We start from the raw sequence: 24111 nt of genomic DNA on the forward strand, positions 1-24111 counted from the left end.
TATTTTTCCAAAACTTTTGGACTTGACTTTTTTGCAAGATTTTATTTTTTCCCAATTTTCCAACTTTTGGATTTTTTCCGCATTTCCCACAAGTTTCAACTTTTCATGATTGAACATGGCAATTTCTTGTATTTTCGAAATTTTCAATTTTCCCAATTTTCTTGAATTTCATTTTTTTTCAAATTTGTGAGGCTTCCAGCTTTTACAAAAAGAAAAATTCTCATTTGGATTCCACAATTTTCACAACTTTAAGAATTTTTCAAGATGTCTTGGATTTTCATGCTTTCCAAGTTTTTACGATTTTTCAATTTTCAATTTTTGTTTGAGTTTTTGACTTCTTCAACTTTTGCCCATTTGGATTTTGGAACTTTCATCGATTTCAATTTTTTTCATAATATTTCCAAATCTCTTGGATTTTTGAGCTTTTTCATTTTTCCATTTGGATTTTCCAAAATTTTAAGTTTCCGAATTTTTCACGGAAGAATTCCTCAAATGTCTTCCAATGTGTGAAGAGAATGAGATTTTGCGGGGATCAAGGATTTTGTCCACAAGAAAAAATAAATAAAAAATAAACTGAATTTGAAGCATAGTGAAAAATGGACCAAAGAAATCAGCCAAAGCGGAACTTTGAGGACATTTTGGATTTGTTCGTTGTGGATGAAATCCACGAACAGAAGAATTTGCGCTCCATAAAGAGAGGAGAGAACATCCTCGAAGGGCTGAAGGAATTTATAAGTGCCAGACATATTCTGCGACAAGGACAAAATAGCACTCCATAATATACGGTGAGTGCTTTTTGGTGGGTAGAGGATTTTACTTGGTTTGACAACTCCATACCATCTGCTGACTTCCACTGCTGAAAACATGGAGAGCAGGGTTTTCATTCACTCATGGATTTTGTCCACGACACACTCTCCTTGTTAAGGTCAGAAATGCGCTTTGGAGGTGTTGAAGAGCATGGTTTCAAGGGCATCATGGATTTATAAACGCCAAGAGAAATCCATGACCAGAGGCAAAGTGCTCTCCGCATATATGGGAGAGTTGGGTTTTGATAACATCTTGGATTTGTTTGCTGTGACCACTTCTTTGTATGCGTTGAACTGCGCTCTGACAAAGCAGGGAATCCAAGGTGGACTACCCTCAACTCCATAATACAACTTGAATGAGAAGGGGTCACCACAACGTTGGTTGATTGACTATATACTGCACATAATTGCTTTCGATGCCTTTAAACATGGGGGCCCCAAGAATGGGCAATGTGTGGCAAATGTCACAACAAGACGTGTCTTGGTTTTAAGATGTGTCCCTAAGGATCAGGGACAGGTTTTCATGCAGTTATGGGAAAAAGGAAGCAGCATAGTCCAACAGAATGGTATGAGAATGACGAGTTTGACAATCCAACAAAAAGAGCATACAAAAGAGTGTGGACACAAAACCCACTATACTCCACAAAAAAGATAATTTAAGTCCCAGATAACATGAATTGATCAAGTTTAGCTTATCTATTTTTGAATCTCGTCATAAGACATGCAAGTTCTATGTGATAGTCTCTAATAATTTGTACTTACAGTTCAACCGAAGCTTGCTGGAATCTATATTTAGTTTTAATGGGTAGGATTTTAATATAATACTTTCATTGCATGATCAGTAGCAAAATAAAAGTGTAGTTATATTTCTAATGTAATAGCATTGTAAACTTCTGTCATTCACACATAGATTTACTAGTAGACTATTAGTAATGTTCATCCCTACTTTACACTCATATTGTGTTCACCGAGTTCTCTGTTTTTATGTCCAACTGTTGTGAGTTAAATAGTAGCTAATAATCCTTGTAAGCTTTGCATTGCAATCCTTGTCAAAAAGAAGTATTTCAATTTTGTGTGCAATCCTTGTAAGCTCATGATCTGCCAATCCAATCATTTTTCACTTTAAATATCAATATCCATGTGTACTGAACAATGTGTCATATAGTTGTGTTTAATGATTAATCTTCTTGTGCAATAGATAGCCTTTTTGTACAAAATTGTCTGATCCAAAAATGTTAAAATGCCTTGCAACCGAGACTGAGAAACAAAAAGATATGTTTTAATTTTAGTTTGCTTATATTGCACACTTATCCTTAGGTTCTAGGTCAAAAAGGGAGCTTCCTCATATTATTTGAAAATCCATCATTCAGCCAGCAGATAAAACGATGCAGCTCAATGATGACACTTTTTCAGGAAGATCTGAATTATTGTTAGACAACAAAATGCCATGCATTTAAATTCAATAATAAGAATTATAAATCCAAGCAGACTTTTAGGGGTGATATTAAGAAACATGCAACCCACTGAAACATTAAATGTGTTCCCTCTTGTATCTTGTTCCCTTCAAGGAATGATCACCAGGTAAAAATGGTTAAATTGATTTTTTAGGTTGTCATTGACAAAGACACCAATTTGATATATGAGACCCCCCAAGATTATAAAAGCATCCCACAAAGAAATTGTTTTCTAAAGTTACCTTATTCTGTTTTGAGGTGTACAACCCTTACCCTATCTGCTTACCACACTCTCTCTCCCTCACCCCCACCTACCTGCAAATATGAAAATGCGATCTCCATTATGGAGTGCACATGCCTTCAACATCATGAGGAGTATGTGTTGCTTAGATTTGTTTGAGTTTGGATATTTGTCGGCTTGAACATTCTACAACATACAAGTAAATAATGAAGTACACCAAAACCATAAATATGTTTACTGAGAGAATATATAACATTTATAACATTAATATTTGAACTAGCAATACCCCAGTCCATCCTGGATTATTGGAACGCCCATCACCCAAATTGATAGATGAATAAGGTATCCCTGTCGGTGTATTCCAGGCAGGTAACAGTTTATCTGCAATTTGTTTTGCCTTGTCAAGAAATACTTCATCTCCAGCTAAATCATATGCACTAAGAAGGCCTCCTAATACCCTGCATTTTCAAAATATGAACGATACAATATTAGACAACCAACCATAAAGCAATAAGATTGCCTAAACAATGAATGCAAATTGCAAAAACAGCAAGTCTGCTGCTAATCAAGTTGTAACATACATGAACATTTTTCATTTCCAAAAACTGAGGATGGACTGTTTTGGTATCCATATCTACAAACTCAGATTGATTAATATGACATGGCCTTATGGACAAACCTAATTGTTGTCTCAAAAACACTAGCATCAACGCCTTTGTTGAAATCCAGTGAAGTAATCCAACTGCAAATAAGTATCAAAAATCTATTTCAGATATTTGATTCAAAATAAAATAAATGGAGTAATCATCGATGTCCTCTGAATTATTGGAATAATAAAATTAAACTAAACCAACATGTAGCTTTCAAATAAGGCTAGACACTACCTTTTAGCTTTTTGAAACTGTTCATGCAGTCCCATAATGTACAATGTGTCAAGAGAATCTATAATGCTTGCTCCAAGGCCCCCAAAGTTATTTACTCCTCTCCTTGAAATGGGCTGTCACAATATAAAAATAGTCACAACCAAGTCAAAAATAATTAAATGAAAGAGACATTTTCAATTGTAAATATTGACATTCTGATAGGAGAAACTAAATATAACATGTAATATATGTATCACACACAACATTATCAATTGGCAACCAAAAGTTGTCACCTAAACCTAATAAGGATATCCATGTAACTCTGGGGTCAAGGAATCACACTCCATAAGATGAAGTATGTTGTAGGGTTTATACAGAAAGCCACCCATACCTGTATGGGTCCAGTTTAAGGCTAGGGTAGCTCTATGTTTGCCAAGGGTCGTCCTTCGATACCCCAGTCAAGTTGAAACTAGTCAAACCCAAGCAGACCCACATGCCACCTGGCCAAAAAGTGGGAAAAAAACACTTCAAAACATTTTTAGAAAGAAAAGGACTTCTTTTTCCTCTTCTCAAAAACGAACGTAAGTAAAACAGCACTTTTGCTTCCAAGCTGCCATTGTTCATTTTTGAAGGTTGCCACATTTTCCTTTAAAGGTGACGTGGGTGGAGAAAAAGACCTACATGGGAAAGATTTCTCTAACAAAGATGAGTGAATCTTGTGATTTTTTTCAAGATGTTATTTTTAATTGAGGTTTGAATTTTTTTTCAACTTTTATACATGATACATGGGTTATAATGCTATTTTTCTTTAATTTAGTTATATGATTGTAAGTTTGCAATATTTGTTTGTTTTATGTTCATACAAAATGGCTGTTACTTCCAGTTCAGCAGCTCCACATGTAGAGAGCTCATTAAAGATTCATGCAGCATCATCTCTTTAGCAACATTCAACCATGATTGAACAAATTCCTAGTGGTGGAAGTTATAGTCGGCACTGTAACCAAAGTGAGAATAAATTTAAGGGCCCATATAGTCAAGTGAAGCTCACTATGTGCCAAACTGACTTAGGAATAAGAATTCTATCAAAGCCAAATAAAATGGGTTTTCAAAGAAACAAATAATGGTAAATCAAGAACAAGCGGAAAGAAACAAATAATGGGATATATTAAAAAACAAGAGGACGTCAACATAGAAAGTCTAAATCAAAGGAAAAAGCACCTTCTCTTTCCAAAAAGGAAAGCAGCAATCAGTAATCTCTTTCTGGCTTAACACAACCAGATAGCCTACATCCTTTCCTTCCACCATCTTTCAAATAAAAGAGGCACATTGGAGGAAGCCTTTTAAGAATGAGGTAAGGGCTCAATGCATTTATGGAAATGGGTTTATTTTCAATCTTGTTAGATCGTCCTATAGGCAGGCTATTTTGACCGAACTGCTAATGCACCAACTGATTACATTAGTCTTGCCACTAAAAGGTGTCACCGTCTTATTGATCAAGGAGAAAAGCTTCAAGAGAGGTGACACTGGTGAGCACTCAAGGATGTACGACCTGACATTGCTGTTTCCATTTTTTATGGATGAAACAAGTGCACAAATAGACCACTAATCAACGTCATTGCAGTGTCCCAGAAACGGACAATGCTTTTGAAAGAAGTAAATTGTGATGGGCAAGTGAAGTATGCAACTTTCAATATCCTCATACAACAATTTGAGATGATGGACGCCAAAAAAGTTGTTTGTATAACAAATAATGCTAACACTGTAAGGTAGCTAGTTCATCAACGGAAAGTGCATATGGGCGTATCTTTTGAACACTATTCTGTACACTCAATCTGAATGTATAAAGTCTCCCTTTTGGGTAACTCTGAACGTTGTGACAGTACGCAATTCTGACAACTTTATCAAATAATTCATGATTGCAATTGAAACCAAGCAAAGATGCTATACTTCATATATATATATATATATATATATATATATATATATATATATATATATACATATATACATATATATATATATACATATATACATATATACATATATATATATACATATATACATATATATATATATATATATATACATATATATATATATATATATGAATGATATTACTTTATCAATTGTAGTGACAAAAGAATAATGCTATGTCTGATCTAAGATGCCTATGCAATCGATATATGCTGCTTTCAGCAATGGATTGCTATGGCTGATATGCTGATTTACTTATGGAATATATAGATATCAATAATAGTGATATGTCGCTGTTTCAGGTTTAGATTTGAATGCTCGTAACTCAATATTGGATGTTGTTTCTGCTTTAGAACTTCAATCTCTGCAATCCCTTGGTGCCATCTCTGATCTAGACTCTTATTGCTTGCAACCAATAATGCCACAAGGCATGCTCTTACAGAGCATATCCAAAACTAGATTAAGAAAAAAGAGATAAAAAGAGATACATTTCCAATGATGATGAATTGAGTGACTGAAAATGACATCCTATATCTTATGTTGGAAGGGATAAGTCACGTTTAAGAGATATGACTCATGCCTCCTTAGAGTTGTTGCCCTTCTTAACACTCATTAACCACATCCCTTTATTAACTTATGCTTATCAATTAGACTTGCAAATTAATCCCTGAAATTCAGATTGGTTTGTATTAACTGATACTATCTCAAGGCTACTGCAGACTTATTAATGTGCCTCTTCTCAAGGACAGGTAATGATTCCTTCCTTTATATTATAACCACTTAGTTAGCATTCCTTAATTACTGAGTTTGTATAAGTCTTGGATATCATTAGATTAGTATGCTGCTTAATCTTCATATTTATCAATCAAGTTTTTAAATCTTAATTGTAACCTTCACCCTCCAATCACTTTACATAACTTTGTACCATCTTATAATGGAAGCACCCCCTCATTTAAGACCCTTTAGTGATTTTATGGTCCATGGATGCATCTGTGCTCATAAAGCCCTTTCTCCTACTATGTTTCTTCTTTTCAAGTTCTGTCCATGCAGTTTCTGAGACCCCAAGATTATCCCTCGGGATAACCTTGGTATAGGTTGGCCAAGTCAACCTTATACCCCGGGCATTTTCAGTCTTAGGGACTGTTTTGTCTCGGGGGTTTAATTTTGAGAATCAGGTGACCTTGTCGGCTTGCCTTGTTTTCGATCAATGGCTCCATATATCTCATTTTTCTCTTGTTTATCTTTTGGGTGATTTAATATTTCTTTATATATCTTGATATAAGAAAGGTGTCTTTCCATTTAATTATTTATTTTATTTATTAACATAAATATTGTTGTTATGTTATTATTAATATTATTATATATATAAATAATATATAAACTTCACTTTCTATGTTATGATTATTAATCTAAATATCATATTTTATCATTTTATATAATAATATTTACTTCTCATATTTTAATACTAATATATTATACAATATTATAATATGATTATAATAACTATACCATTAATAATATAATATTGTTATTATTTTATTTATATTTAAATTATATAGATCTTATTTTGACAGGGATTTGACAATAGGATAATCAAAAGGGTATATAAGAAGGGCATTTTGGCAATGCAAAGTATGGCTATGAATGGCTATGTTATGCACATGATATGCGAGCTTTATGTATGATGGTATACTGATATTTTGGTGGTTAGAGGCGATCATGTGTTGCAAGGGCGAATAATCAGATATTTAAGATATCAATACAATCAGATTTTAGTATAGTATCTATAACTCATTTTATAGATTGTATATCATTGTAAGAGCAATGAGCTCCATTATAATACAACTAAATGTATGTAATAGACTCCTAACAGGGTCAACTCTCCTTACAAAGAATATTCATATTAGTAACTATCTTGTGGGTACCATCCCCACCGGGGTTTTCCCTTGGCCAGGGTTTCCCCAGTTAACAAATCATGGTGTTATGAATTTCTTGGTGTTGTATACTATACTTTTTTAATATTCATTTGTGTCTGTATATGGTTAAGTGCTGAAATATTTTATTGGACTAAAAAGTGTTAGAATACTGATTCAACACCCCCCCCCCCCCCCCCCCCCACAATATTCTCTATTTCTGGCAATTGGTATCAGAGCTTAGTTACTCAGAAGAGGTCTAGCATCTTGAGGAAGATCCCAATGGATAAAAAAGATTTGCAAAGGAGCTATAAAGTAGGACTTGAAGAATTGGATCAAGCACATGATGAGGAAGATTACATTAAGAAGCTCAAGGATCAGATTGATGTTTCAAGGATGAAAAGAAAAGAATTAGCCAAGCACATCAAGGAATCAAATTTGGTTGTGAAACACAAAAAGAAAATCAAGCACTCAAGCATGAACTTAAAGTTGTATCACTTATGTTGGTCAAGGTATCAGATGAAAGCAAATCTGAGAAAGACAAACTTGAAGCAGATCTGAAAGGTAAAGCCAGTGAATGCAAAGATCTGAACACTCAGCTTACAAAGGTAAAATCTGAACTTGATGATTTGAAGTTTAAGTACAAGGAACTTGAGAAGCACACTAATATTGTGAAGGTGAGCTTGTTAAGACTAAGCCACAAACATGATAAGTTATATTCAAGCACTGAAAAACTTGATGAGCAACTAATGATATTGAAGCCTAAGGTAGATACCACATGAATTGGATATTTGGAAGGAAAATGTTCTAAGGAACCTGAAAACTTAATTGAGCAAGAACCTATACAAGATCCTAATCAGCTAACAAATCAAATTGAGGAACCTAAGGAACAAAGAAAATCATTCAAAATGGACAAATGAAGAAAGATTGCAATGGTAATACAGATGCAAAACCTTTTACTAGACATTGTCTCAATTGTTAGCTTTATGGACACAAATCCCATGAATGCAAGAGACCTGATTAGCAATTTATTGGAAACGTAAATGAAAGATCTAACATGACAACAAGAAGAGCCTTGGGAATGAACAATGTCATGAACAATGGTGTCACATGCTACAAATGCAATAACTTTGGAAATACAGCCAGGGATTACAAATTGCAAGTTAATCAGAATGGGACCAAGGTATGGAAATTATGTTGTTACATGTTACAGTTGCAATAATTTGGGTCACAACTAGATTTTGCAGATTCAATGGATTTGTAAACAATTTGAGAACACCTAATGTCAGAAAGAATAACTATGATGGAAGAAGAAATAGTAACGTTAGTATAACACAGTATGAAAGCATTGATAAAACTTTTGTAAAGGAAGAAAGTGTTGCTAACAGCAAGGTATAAGGAAAAAGAGCAGGTTAATGCAAAGAACAAAGGGGAAGTGGTGCCAAGCATTGAACCCTCATCTTCAACCTAAATAACTATTATACTATGGGGGAGCACTTCACCAGTAAATCATTGAACCTCGAACTCAAGGAGTAAATGTATGCAAAATTAATTATACTAAGAGGGTGGGGGTGAATCGGTAATAACAACTTTGCCAATTTAAAACTTTTTATCCAAACAATAACTTTAATAACTTTAAATGTTGGAATCAATAACACAATATTCAAGCACTGACAAACTTGATGGAGAAAGCCACAATGAATAAATGCTTTCTTATATAAATTGTTCTTTTTCAATGTTTTGTAGGCTACGACCTACTAGAGGCTCCAACCCTTATGTTTATGAGCATCGACTCCCTGGAAGCTCCGACTCCCACAATTTGCAGGCTCTGATCTAATCAAAGCACCGACCCCCACTGCTATCTTCGTGAGCATCAACCCACTACACACAAATTGTTTTTCCACCTCGATGATGTTGCTCTCTCAACTGATGATGGATCCTTTAGCACACAATTATTCTCTATATCAATTATTTAATTTTAGCACACACTTCTTATATCTTATCTCCTTGAAGTCAGCCTCTTATACTCAAATATATATGTATGTATATCTCTTTAATTATATATATTTCTTTATGAATATTTCTTCTTATTTTCTTATTTTCCTTTTCACATTCTCTCATTGATAAATATATATTTTATTCTTCCCTTTGTTTATTGCAATTCTTCTCAACTGTTACTCTTCAACCATTGACTTATTCCATATTAATTTTGAAATAAAATACTTCTCATTTATATTCTATCAAATGGAGAATGTGATTTTTCAATATGAGAAGTTATATCTCTTTCAAAATAAATAAAACCTTTTTAATTTTAATCGCAATTTTTAGTCATTAGCTTTTTAATATCTTTAATCACTATGTTTTTTAATAAAACCATAGTTGGCACACTCACCGATTACTCTAAGAGTAGCAGGTAATCACCAAGTTTTCTCGGTCAGTGAGTATTTGGTGGAAAAGCTTACCATTTTAAAAACTCGGCCCCTCCAAAAAACTCATAGACTAATCGCCGATTTTTCAACATTTTTACTAAAAACTCACGATTTTTAATGGAAAACTCGATTGCACATTAGCAAGAGCAATATAGGCCACAAAAGTTCATTTTTGCAACACTAGTTTTCTATTATGTGATTAGAGGCTTGAAGAGGGACGAGAAGAAGGGTTCCAAGGTATAGGGGGAGATACATCCGCTTCCAAGATGCAGAGCCAGTCAATAGGGATGTTGAGCGAGGAGGCACAGCCATGGACTTCATAGTCACACAGCTCACGCCCAACCCCTGTGCGGGGCCACCTCTTCGAGGACTAGACCCCCTCCCTTTTCTGCAAGTAGAGCTGGCAATAGGAAGATGTGATTGTATTGATGTATTTACTTCTAGACTTCTAGTTTGACAGAAACTATTTACTATTTTGCTTCTCGCCATTAGCTTTCCTCATGAGAATGTGATTTTGTACCCACTGTGCATATATATTTATATATATATACACACACACACACACTCTACTTGTTTCTTTTGTGTTCTCTTTAATTAACTCATTAGATGCATCTTCTCATTGAAATTTGCAAAAAATGTATTATGAATTAAATTTTAGCAATTTTCTAGGTTCCCAAATTTTCCTGAGTTTTTTTTTTCAAATGGCCGATTTTTTCCTGATTAAACTTTTAGGGGGCTTGGCGAGTTGTTGCCGAGTCTGAGTTTTGCAACTATGATTAAAACCATAGAACATTATTTGCAAATGCCCTTCTACCTTCTATGCTATGCATATTTTGATTGTTGCATATAAATTAATTATTCAAACTCCAATCATTGATTTTTGTCATAACTCTCCAACACTGTCTTTTATTTCATTTGAATGCTTGTGTTTATCAATCTGGTTTCCATGCGTATGTATTTCATTTCCAAATGCATCTGTCACATTCTCTTACTTATCCATCATTGTTGTTTCATTATATGAATGCGTATACTGTCACAAATTGGTCTTCAAATGCGTATGCTTCTAACTCTAAGATTTGTACACCACATTTGTGATTCTCAACACTGCTCATTATCTTTCATTGGGCTACCTCAATTTATCATTGTACATAGAATGCAAAATGAGGTGTCATTGTTTCTTTATGTGCTAAATGTAGTCTTTGTCGTAAAAAATCCATATCGATGATTTTTGTGTCGCCAGATACTTTGAGCACTTTTTCTGTATACACTACAAAACTTCTGAAACATGCTAGTCAGCTATTCACAAAGTGTGACTCCTTCAATTTCGAACGCTAAGATATATAAAGTATACTTGTTAGTAATGGCTTCTTCAATTGTTGTTTATTTCAATCGTTAACATCAATACTTTGATTGCCGGTGCATTATTTTATAGATTATGAATGCTCTTGTGTATGCTTTCACTCAATGCTTCTATTCTATGCATCATGATTGTCGTTCCCTCTGTAGACTGGAACTACCGTTCTACACTGTATTTGACTTACATATTTTTCTTTATAACTTTTGACGATATCTCTATTATATTGTTGCTTTTGGATATGCTCGTCTTGATATGTCTTTCATACTCTATGCACTAAAGCTGAATTTGTACACTCATTACCATTGATTTGGAAACTCATAGGGACTTGATTCAAGCCAACCTAAAAAATTTGTTGTGTATTTTTGTCACTAGTGTGGGTCTATCTTCATCAATTAAGATAGTTTAATTTTTAGTAATAATGTATGTCAATCCTTTTGACATTATCTCAGAAAAGGATTGGACCCATAATATGCAAATAATATTTCCACCTGAATTATAGGACATCAACACTAATTCACTTTCTTCTATCTGAATTATTGCTCATATTATTTTATTGCATGTTTATAACTAATCTTATATATATTCTTGATGATGATCTTATATATATATATATATTCTTGATGATGATCTTGTGTACCACTTTATCTTTTTAACATGAATCCCAACTTCCTCATTTACTTTTGACATCAATAACAATATACTAGCAATCTCCCCCTTTGTCATTGATGGCAATAATATCTCATCACTTATGGTTCTCCTCCTTTCTACATCTCTCCCCCTTTGACATCAATGGCAAAGCGATAGTTGTCAATCTTCCATTAGCAATTTAGTCATCTAATGCTCCCCCTGTGAAAGTTCTCTCGTATTCCCCCTAAGAAGGATTCTTCAATGTTCCTATAAGCTACCCTTAATGCATATTGAAGCTTCTTTTTTCAGTATTTGAGATCAATGCAATCAATTTTTCAATCTCCTAAATATACTCTTCAAAATAAGAACATGTTTTGAACCATCTTGCGCATTTCTCAAAGGGTTTAATGAATGATCTCATTTATATCTCCCCCTAAACTCATACTTCTCTCAACTAGGAGGTGTATGAACTACAAGTAGCACTTGCACTTGTTTCTCCTTTTTCTTTTGTTATCTTTTTCCTCCAAACTTTTACAGTTTTTCCCTTATGATCATTTTGTCTCTTGTCATCTCTATGTGATTCTCCAACATCAAGTCTGCAATGTTTTACAATATGCTCAAAGTTATTGCATTTATAACATACAATGTTATAGTTCAAAAATGGATTGCAGTTTTTGCTTCTTCATTCATGAGGATTTTACATCTGTGTTTTGCATTCTTTTGCCTTGTGACCAAAAAATTTGCGTGAGTAGCAATAACCATGAAAGCTAAGTTTATATCCTTGCTTTCTAGAACTCCCTTTAAGTTCAACTTCATCAAATTTTATGAATGAATCTGCCATACTACTTCCTTGCTCGACAAAGCCTTTGAATGTATACTCTTGATTATTTGACTCCCCTTCATAGCCTACTCCTATTTTATTTGTGGATGGTCTTTGACTATCAATAATTTCTATTAGCATATCAGAGCTCTTTTCAAACTTGAGACTTTTATTCAATTTGGTATTACTCTCCTCTAGCTCCTTTCTCAATTTTTCAATTTGTCATCTTAATTTGGTACGCTCCTCTTCATCATTCTCAATTTGTTTGGATTCTTCTAGTTAAGTTTTTAATTCTTTAATTTGCATCTTGTACTTAGTGACGCTCTCTTTTAGCTTCATATTTTGTTTGTATGCATAGTGTAGCTCTTCCATGACATCATCTTCTTCCTCACTAAATGGCTCATCATTTTCTTCTTCTTCATAACATATCTCATCAACACCTTAATCCTCATTGCATGCCTCATTAGCATCTTCTTCTTCTTGCTCGCTAGTCATGGCCAAAAATAGCATCTCATCTTTTGTATCATCACTTTGGAATTCATTATCACTCTCTTCTAATGAGCTACTTTCTTTCTTCGAGTAAAAACTCTTTTTGTGCTTGTGATATTTCTTCTTCTTATAATTGTGCTTGGCATGTTTCCTTCCTTTTTTCTTTGTGTATTTTTTCCTCTTCATCATCACTAGAGTCTTTTCTATATAGAGGGCATTTTGATGCATAATGTCCCATTTTTCCGCAATTAAAACACTTGAATTTTCCTTTGTTCTTTCCATTCCCCTTTTTCAACTTTTTTTAAAGTGAGTATCTGATTCACTACTTGAGCATTTGCTGAAACCATTCTTACTATTCTTCCCTTTCTTGAATGCTTTGAATGCTATTTCTTATGTAGGTTCTTTGCCTCCAATTCTCATTTCATAAGCAATGAATTCATCGTTTATCAGTGTGTCTAAATTTGTCCTCATAGGTAACGATCTCAAAATCTTTTCTACTACAAGTTGTTCCTTCACTTCTTCACCAAGGGCTTTCATCGAGTTAACTTCATCTATACGATCAAGAAAAGAGGCTACATTTTCATCATCCTTCATTTTGAGGCTTTCAAATACACTTCAATGAGTTTGAAGTTTTCCTTTCTTTACATTATCGGCTCCTTCATAAACATTTTTCAACTTGTCCCAAATGTCCTTGGCAAATTTATAGTGCATAACTTTTGAAAATTCTGATTCGGCAAGATTACATATAACTACATGCTTTGCTTTAGCATTATTTTGACATCTTCTCTTTCCAGCTGTATCAGTTGGTAGGTTTTGTTGAGGTGTGTAACCATCTAACGCTGATTGTTAAACATCGAATCCACTAGCAAATAGATTAGTTTCCATTTTTATACTCTAGTAAGCATAGTTTGTCCCATCAAACATTGGTGTTTTGTTTTGAAAGACTTTGCCCATTTGTGCTCTTTTAGATCTACCTTCAAGCAGTTAGGCTTTTAATGAAGGAACTGACTCTAATACCGATCGAAGAGCACATGATTATACTAAGAAGTGGGATAAATCAGTGAAGAGCACAACTTTGCCAATTTAAAACATTTTATCCAAACAATAATTTTAATAACTTTAAATGTTGGAATCAATAATTATGCACATGAACACAATAACACAATATTTACATGGAAACCCAATGCGGGAGAAAACCACGACAAATAAATGCTTTCTTATATAAGTGTTCCTTTACAATATTTTGTAGGCTACGACCTACAAGAGGCTCCAACCCCTATGTTTATGACCACTGACTCACTGGAAACTCCAACTCCCACACTTCACAGGCTCTAACCTACTGGAAGCACCAACCCCCGCTGCTATCATCATGAGCACCAACCCACTACACAATGTTTTTCCACCTCGATGATGTTGCTCACTCAACTGATGATGGATCCTTTAGCACACAATTATTCTCTATATCAATTCTTTAATTTTAGCACACACTTCTTATATCTTTTCTCCTTGAAGTCAGCCTCTTATACTGAAATATTTATGTATGTATATCTCTTTAATTATATATATTTATTTACAAATATTTCTTCTTATTTTCTTATTTTGCTTTTCACATTCTCTCCCTGATAAATATATATTTTATTCTTCCCTTTGTTTACTGCACTTCTTCTCAACTCTTACTCTTCAACCAATGACTTATTCCATATTTATCTTGAAATAAAATACATCTCATTTATATTCTATCAAATGGAGAATGTGACTTTTCAATATGAGAAGTCATATCTCTTTCAAAATAAATAACACATCTTCAATTTTAATCACACTTTTTAGTCATTAGCTTTTTAATATCCTTAATCACTCTATTTATGTTTCTGGGTGAGATTGTGTGTAAGTTTAACAGCATCAACATTTCGGATCATACTCCATGATCCATCATCAAGATGTGAGAGCTAAGAAAAAACATAATAGGTTGCAGACCCAGACAGAATAAAAAGAAACGGAAAGGGGGCCAAAGAGGACAGCACGCAAGTCAAGGAGATAGCTGATTAGAAAAGAAAGAGGACCAAGAAGTCAAAAAGAAAATAAGGGAAGAGGAATGCTACCATAAAAAGAAGTCACCACATCATAAAGAACTGAATGAAATGATTTACTTAAATATCTGACTAAAACTAAATAAGAAAAATAAAGACAATAATAGTGAAAATGATAATAATAATAGAAATAACTTAAATGACAAAAGGATCAAACAAAAGCATAAAAAATTAACAAATTAAAAAATAATACTAATAATAATATATATATGTAAACATAAATATCAATATGTATGTATATATGTATGTGTGTGTATATACATACATACATACATACATACATACATACATACATACATACATATATATATATATATATATATATATATATATATATGTATGTATGTATGTATGTATGTATGTATGTATGTACTTATTGAAATAAGATTAAACACAAAAACTAAATAAAATAAAAAAGAGCAAGATAAAAACGATAAAAGTGGTAATAATACTAATAAAAATTAAATTGAAATAAGTTAAGGTAAAACAAAAACAAAGAAATAAGAAATGAAAAAATTAATCTAAATACAAAAAAAATTTTAAAAATAAAAATAATAAAAATTGGAAAAAATAAAAAATAAAAAGAAGAAAATATATATACATAAATATATATATAGTAATAATAATAATAATATTAATATATGTATAAATCTGTATGTATGTATGTATGTACATAAATACATACATATATATAAACAAATACATATATATCTAAAAAATTAGGGAAATAAATAAATAATAAAATAAAAAATACAAACCAAAATAAATAAATAAATGCAAAATAATAAAATAATAATAAACAAAAGAAATGAAGAAAAGACCCCAAAGAAGAAAAGGCATAACAAAAAAAGGGAGAACGGATCCCCTATGAAGCAAGCCAAGACCGAGAAGGTTAAAGGGAGGGGGTAGAGAGGGAGGGTGGGGAGAGGAAGGGTGGGGGAAGAGCAAGAGAGCAAAGACGAGGGTAGAACGAAGCGAAAAGACAAGAGAAGAGCCAAGCAAGGAAGAGGGTTGCGAAGGTCAACCAAGGGGATGATTGGGTCTCTTCATGGAGGATAAAAGTGGATGCCAAGCCAAGCTGAGGGCCCATCCTTCATCCCGATTGAGATTGGTGGGGTGATTAAATATTTCAATTGCCTCCTTCATCTTTCTCTTGTAATAATTGTCCTCTTTAATGAGGATTTGAGTGTTTTCCAAACAAATATGATGTTTGGTGGAAGATGAGTGCTCGGCTAAGGAAGATTTAACCACCCTTTCATGCCTAATGTCGACACTATGCTCCTTGATTCTTGTGGTAAAGGATCGGCCCGTTTCGCCAATATAAGGTGTACCACATGAACACAACACTTTGTAGACTCCAGATTATGAAAAGGTGTCTCTAGAGTCCTTAAGCAGGGGCAAGTGCTTTCTAATAGTGAAATGGGGTTTGAAGGCACAACGAACTCCTTTTTTTATCAAAATTTTGGAAATTTTGTGGGAGATGCCTTCAATAAAAGGGAGGACGACAGTGAGGGGCACTAACCCTTGAGAAGGGATAGGTCTCAGCGAAGAGTGAAAGGTCCTCGCTTGTCGAAAGGCTTTGGATATATGCTTGTTAGAATACCCATTGAGCCTGAAAACTTGACAAAGGTGAGATAACTCTTGGTCAATGTTGTCATCATCACAAATGCGAAGGGCTCTAAGGGAGAGGGTTCTTAATACCCCTGCTTTTTGGTGAGGGTGATGATGGGATGATGAATGGAGATACAAATCAGTATGGGTGGCTTTGCGGAACACCTGACACCCCAGGGAGCCATCAAGTTTCCTTGAGAGCAACACGTCAAGGAAGGGAAGGCGATCCTTCGACTCTAGCTCCCTAGTGAAGGAAATGCATGGTGACACATTGTTGAGGTGAGTGAAAAACTCCTCTAATTTGCCAGGCCCATGAGGCCAGCAAACATTAGTGTCATCAACATAATGCTTCCACCACTTGGGCTTGAGAGGGTAGGAGTGTAATGCCATTTCCTCGAAGTGCTCCGTGAAAAGATTAGTAATGACCGAGGATAGAGGAGAGCCCATCGCCACACCATCGACTTGTTCATATATTATACCTTGGAAGGAGAAGGTGGTCGATCTTAGGCAAAACTCCACTAAAGTGGCAACCTCTTCATTAACCTTACGTTTGACAATTTCAGTAGAGTCAAGAATGGGAACCTTAGTGAAGAGGGAGACCTCATCAAAGCTCACTAAAATGTCGTCTTTTCCACTTTGTGATCTTTGATGAACTCCACAAAATGGTTGGAGTCTTTGATGAAAGAGTCACTTATACCCACTAGAGGAGAGATCAACTTCGCAAGGTAAGAGGCTAAAGCGCAGGTGGGTGAGCCAATCGTATCAACAATGGGCCTCAGAGGGACGTTGGCTTTATGAATCTTAGGGACCCCATAGATGCGGGGGGTCACTTCCTTGGATGAAATAAGACGCCTCTTGGTGGAATCATCAAAAGAGGATCCAACGATAGCTACTTTGACTTTTTTGAGGATCTTGGAACAAGGGTTGTGGGCTACAATTTTGTAGCTACCACAGTCAGAAAGGAGCTGCATCGTGGAGATGTAGTCTTGCTTATTCAAAATAACTGTGGCATTGCCTCACTGAAATAACAATGTCGTTATTACACAACAGATTTTTGAAAGCAAAAAATTCAGCTTTTGGTATGTTGCTCTTGGGAGGCTTGGCATGCCTAAGGGTTACATCGCAATCTTGCCTCACTTCCTCATGTACCTCAGGAGGGAGAACACGAATGACATTCTCTATTTCAGTGAGTAGGTCAACCACAGGAATGAAGCGGGGACTGGGTGAAAAGTTGAGGCCACGCTTGAGGAAATTGAAACACATAGGATCAAGGACCGCTTGCGAGAGGTTCACCACCAACCCTTGTTCCGATCGTAGCTCCTTTCTGACTGTGGTAGCTACAAAATTGTAGCTCACAACCCTTGTTCCAAGATCGTCAAAAAAGTCAAAGTAGCTATCACTGGATCCTCTTTTGATGATTCCACCAAGAGGCGTCTTATTCCGTCCAAGGAAGTCACCCCTCGCATCTTATGGGATCCCTAAGATTCATAAAGCCAACGTCCCTCTGAGGCCCATTGTTGATACGATTGGTTCACCCACCTACAGTTTAGCCTCTTACCTTGCGAAGCTGATCTCTCCTCTAGTGGGTACAAGTGACTCTTTCATCAAAGACTCCAACCATTTTGTTGAGTTCATCAAAGATCACAAAGTGGAAAAAGAAGACATTTTAGTGAGCTTTGATGTGGTCTCCCTCTTCACTAAGGTTCCCATTCTTGACTCTATTGAAATTGTCAAACGCAAGGTTAATGAAGAGGTTGCCACTTTAGTGGAGTTGTGCCTAAGATCGACCACCTTCTCCTTCCAAGGTATAATATATGAACAAGTCGATGGTGTGGCGATGGGCTCTCCTCTATCCCCGGTCATTGCTAATCTTTTCATGGAGCACTTCGAGGAAATGGCATTACACTCCTACCCTCTCAAGCCCAAGTGGTGGAAGCATTATCTCGATGACACTAATGTTTGCTGGCCTCATGGGCCTGACAAATTAGAGGAGTTTTTCACTCGCCTCAACAATGTGTCACCATGCATTTCCTTCACTAGGGAGCTAGAGTCGAAGGATCGCCTTCCCTTCCTTGACGTGTTGCTCTCAAGGAAACTTGATGGCTCCCTGGGGTGTCAGGTGTTCCGCAAAGCCACCCATACTGATTTGTATCTCCATTCGTCGTCCCATCATCACCCTCACCAAAAAGCAGGGGTATTAAGAACCCTCTCCCTTAGGGCCCTTCAAATTTGTGATGATGACAACATTGACCCAGAGTTATCTCACCTTCGTCAAGTTTTCAGGCTCAATGGGTATTCTAACAACCATATATCCAAAGCCTTTCGACAAGCGAGGACCTTTCACTCTTCCTTGAGACCTATCCCTTCTCAAGGGTTAGTGCCCCCCACTATTATCCTCCCTTTTATTGAAGGCATCTCCCACAAAATTTCCAAAATTTTGATAAAAAAAGGAGTTCGTTGTGCCTTCAAACCCCTTTCCACTATTAGAAAGCACTTGCCCCCGCTTAAGGACTCTAGAAACACCTTTTTAGAATCTAGAGTCTACAAAGTGTTGTGTTCATGTGGTACACCTTATATTGGCAAAACAGGCCGATCCTTTACCACAAGAATCAAGTAGCATAGTGCCCACATCAAGCATGAAAGGGTGGTTAAATCTTCCTTAGCCGAGCACTCATCTTCCACCAAACATCGTATTTATTTGGAAAACACTCAAATCCTCATTAAAGAGGACAATTATTACAAGAGAAAGATGAAGGAGGCCATTGAAATATTTAATCACCCCACCAATCTCAATCGGGATGAAGGATGGGCCCTCAGCTTGGCTTGGCATCCACTTTTATCCTCCATGAACAGACCCAATCATCCCCTTGGTTGACCTTCGCAACCCTCTTCCTCGCTTGGCTCTTCTCTTGTCTTTTTGCCTCTTTCTATCCTCGTCTTTGCTCTCTTGCTCTTCCCCCACCCTTCCTCTCCCGACCCTCCATCTCTTACCCCTCCCTTTAACCTTCTCGATATTGGCTTGCTTCATAGGGGATCCGTTCTCCGTTTTTTTGTTATGCCTTTTCTTTTTTGGGGTCTTTTCTTCATTTCTCTTGTTTATTATTATTTTATTATTTTGCATTTATTTATTTATTTTGGTTTGTATTTTTATTTTATTATTTATTTATTTCCCTAATTTTTTTGATATATATGTACTTGTTTATATATATGTATGTATTTATGTACATATATACATACATACAGATTTATACATGTATTATTATTATTATTACTATTTATATATATTTATGTATATATTTTTTCTTCTTTTTATCTTTTATTTTTTCTAATTTTTATTATTTTTATTTTTTTTGTTTAAATTTATTTAGATTAATTTTTTCATTTCTTATTTCTTTGTTTTTGTTTTACCTTAACTTATTTCAATTGAATTTTTATTAGTATTATTACCGCTTTTATCGTTTTTATCTTGTTCTTTTTTCTTTTTTTTAGTTTTTGTGTTTAATCTTATTTCAGTAAGTGTGAGAGTGTATATATATATATATATATATATATATATATATATATATATATATATATATATATATATATATATATATATATATATATATATATATATATATATATATATATATATATACACACATACTACATACATACATACATATATGTATGTATGTATGCATGTATATACATATATATACATACTGATATTGATGTTTACATATATATATTATTATTAGTATTATTTTTTAATTTGTTAATTTTTTATGCTTTTGTTTGATCTTTTTGTCATTTAAGTTATTTCTATTATTATTATCATTTTCACTATTATTGTCTTTATTTTTCTTATTTAGTTTAGTCAGATATTTAAGTATATCATTTCATTCAGTTCTTTATGATGTGGTGACTTCTTTTTATGGTAGCATTTCTCTTCCCTTATTTTCTTTTTGACTTCTTGGTCCTCTTTCTTTTCTAATCAGCTATCTCCTTGACTTGCGTGCTGTCCTCCTTGGCCCCCTCTCCTTTTCTTTTTATTCTGCCTGGGTCTGCAACCTATTATGTTTTTGCTTAAGCTCTCACATCCTGATGATGGATCATGGAGTATGATCTGAAACGTTGATGCTGTTAAACTTACACACAATCTCACCCAGAAACATAAATAGAATAGCATGGATTGTGGAAATCTGTTACAATTAATCCTTAATCACTGTTTTTTTAATAAAACAATAGAACATTATTTGCGAATGCCCTTCTACCTTCCACACTGTGTGTATTTATAAATTAATTATTCAAACTTCAATCATTGATTTCTGCCGTAACTCTCCAACACTGACTTGTATTTCATTTGAATGCTTGTGTTTATCAATCTGGTTTCCATGCATATGTATTTCATTTCCAAATGCATCTGTCGCATTCTCTTAATTATCGATCACTGCTCTTTCATTATATGAATGTGTATACTGTCACAAATTGGTCTTCAAATACATATGCTTCTAACTCTGACTTCTGTACACCACGTTTGTGATTCTTAGCGCTGCCCATTATCTTTCATCAGGCTACCTCAATTTATCACTGTAGATAGAATGCAAAACGAGTTGTCATTGTTTCTTTATGTGCTGAACGTAGTCTTTGTCGTACAAACTCCATATCAATGATTTTGGTGTCGCCAGATACTGTGAGCGCTTTATCTGTATACACTACAAAACTTATGAAAGATGCGAGTCAGCTTTCCACGAAGTGTGACTCCTTCCAATTCCAATGCTGATATATATCAGGCATGCTTGTTAGTAATGGCTTCTTCAAATGTTGTTTATTTTATAGAATAAACAACATATCAGTCATTAACATCAATACTTTGATTGCCAGTGCATTATTTTATAGAATATGAATGCTCTTGTGTATGCTTTCACTCAATGCTTCTATTCTATGCATCATGATTGCTGTCCACTCTTCAGATTGGAACCACCGTTCTAGACTGTATTTGAGTTATATGTTTTTCTTTGATACTTTCGACAATATCTCTCTCATATTGTTGCTTCCGTATATGCCCATCTTGATATGCCTTTCGTACTCTATCAACCAAAGCTGAATTTGTACACTCGTTACCACTGACTTGGAAACTCATAGTGACTTGACCCAGACCAGCCTACAATGTTGTTGTGTATTTGTTCATCAGTTAAGACAGTTTAATTTTTAGTAATAATGTATGTCATTCCTTTGGACATTATCTCAAATACGGATCAGACCCATAATATGCAAATAATACTTCCACCTGAATTATAGGACATCAGCACTAATTCACTTTCTTCTATCTGAATTATTGCTCATATTATTTTATTGCATGTTTATAACTAATCCTAAATATTATTGATGATGATCTTGTGTACTACTTACTTGATCCTTTTAACGTGAATGACAACTTCTTCGTGTACTTTCAACATCAATGACAATATCTCAACACGTCTATCTATGTTTGCTGAAGTTTATGTTGAAATCTGGATGTTCACTAGGAATTTGACATCTTTACAATGTCAAGGATTGACATTGATATCAGTTTAAGAAACACCCCTTCAAGTTAATGGAAGACAACCCTAGGGGTGCATTTTCACAAACCCCGAAGGGTGTATTGCATGTAGCAGATATAAGGGCCTACATACACTGTAAATTTGAGATCATAGGCAATGAAGGCATTTGGAAAGACCTTAGTGAGATTTTCAAGGAAGACAAGACCCTAAAACCTGAATTTGGCCATTTACAAAACCCTAATATACTTCAGTACATGGATTATGAAGGGTTGATGAGCCAGAGTGGATAAGATTTGTCCTTGACAGAATTCATGATCAATTCTTCTGGATAGGAGACAAAGCAGTTTGATCACAAAACAGTTAATTCACCTTTTTACTGATTTAGAGAATGCTGGTATGGTACCTGTTGCATCTAAAATGGTAAAGAAGGAAGTGCAAACAAATACTGGAACTAAATGGGACAAAAGAGCAATGACTTTATCAGATATTAGGCAGCAAGGTGTGAGGGTAATTGCAAAGATTCTAGGATACAGGATGCATTACAGCACTATGAACAATTCTGTCTGCAAGAGTAACTTAGACAACATATAAGAAGGTTGTAGAGAAAGAAAACTATGACATATGTGAGATGTTAAGACAACAGCTATTTGAAAACTTGAGAAGGATCAAGCATGATAAGACAACCTTTTAGGTTTGATTCATTGATTTTACATATATTCTTTCATATTATGCACAAGTTTCCAAATGCACACCCACATGCTTGGACCAATGGCGTAACTACTATGGCTTTGATCACTGAGCATTATCACATGCAGTCTAGAGGTAATATCACCAATTATTTATTTAGTATGTTGGAGGGATTTCAGAGAGAAATGAAGCAAAGATACAGAATTTCAAGATCAGTTGTAGAGAAATACTCTGAAACTATTTTTTTTAATGGTTGAAACTGATGTCACTTGCATGGAGGTTGTTGAGCCTAGAGAAATATTCATTCACCCACTTGGTTATGAAGTAAAGCAAGAAGTTTTAGAGCAATATGCACGAATAATGCTTGCATCGCCTAGAGACAAAGAAGCAGAGAGATGGGGAAACTATAAAGAGAAATTTAGCCAAGTCGGAGAGGATTTATACAGAGGGTCAAGGAAAAGAGAAATTTAAAAGTGTGTAGAGAAGATTGCAGAGAAAGAAGGTATTCGCAAAGAAGAGTGGACAACGATGAAGAAGGAAAGTGAAATTCACACAAAGGCAAAGTTGTAAAGTGCAAGTACAAAACCTATAAAGGACGCTACCACAGAGATGATAGAGGTGCTAGATACACCTGATGTTCAGGTGACAGAAGTTGAGGTTATACCTCAACCTCGCAAGGTCACAAGGAGATCTGCAAGGAAACCACCAGTTGCTACGACAGATAAGCCAGTTGAAGAGACACATACTAGAGCTACTAGGCATAAGGCGAAGGCACAAGGCCCAAGCCCCAAGAAATCCAAGGTTGCAGATAAGAAAAAGACAGATAAAGGCAAGAAAACAAATAAGTCCAAGGATGAGTCTGAGATTGCAGAAACTCTAGAAGTTGCAAAAATCAATATTGAGGAAGCAAAGAAGAAATGGAAGCCTGATATAAAGAAGATTACATCAAGGATTGAAAATGAAGGTAAATTGGATCAAATTGAGAAATATTACATAAGTTATGTTGAGGATGCTCAAGCAATAAAAAAAAAAATATTGTTAAGTATTTACTAAATTTCAAGAGAAATATCTTAACGATAAAGGGTAGCATTCTTAAATACATGTATAAGAAACTTGAAGTAAGAGAGCACCTAGCACTTGAAGAGGGCCAAAAGATCAGAGAAGCAAAGTTATGCAAGCTTTGTACACTAATCAATGTTGATGAAATGAAAAGAATCTTAGAGAAAGC

At 34.7% G+C, this 24111-nt stretch overlaps 1 protein-coding gene across 2 annotated transcripts in view; it reads right to left on the bottom strand.

Annotated features, from left to right (window-relative positions):
* Positions 1–24111, bottom strand: part of LOC149555278 (mannosyl-oligosaccharide 1,2-alpha-mannosidase MNS1-like) — a 115295-nt gene that overhangs the window by 61130 nt on the left and 30054 nt on the right. For both annotated transcript variants that reach the window (XM_089829397.1, XM_089829396.1), the window contains exons 4-6: positions 3386–3498; positions 3181–3243; positions 2788–2959 (exon numbers count right to left, since the gene is read on the bottom strand). In XM_089829397.1, the coding sequence (XP_089685523.1) occupies positions 2788–2959; positions 3181–3243; positions 3386–3498 (348 nt within the window). The remainder of the gene's footprint in view (positions 1–2787; positions 2960–3180; positions 3244–3385; positions 3499–24111) is intronic.

This window comes from Cupressus sempervirens, chromosome 5 (genome assembly GCF_028749045.1).
Source record: "Cupressus sempervirens isolate cs-2001-9-10 chromosome 5, ASM2874904v1, whole genome shotgun sequence".
NCBI lineage: Eukaryota > Viridiplantae > Streptophyta > Pinopsida > Cupressales > Cupressaceae > Cupressus > Cupressus sempervirens.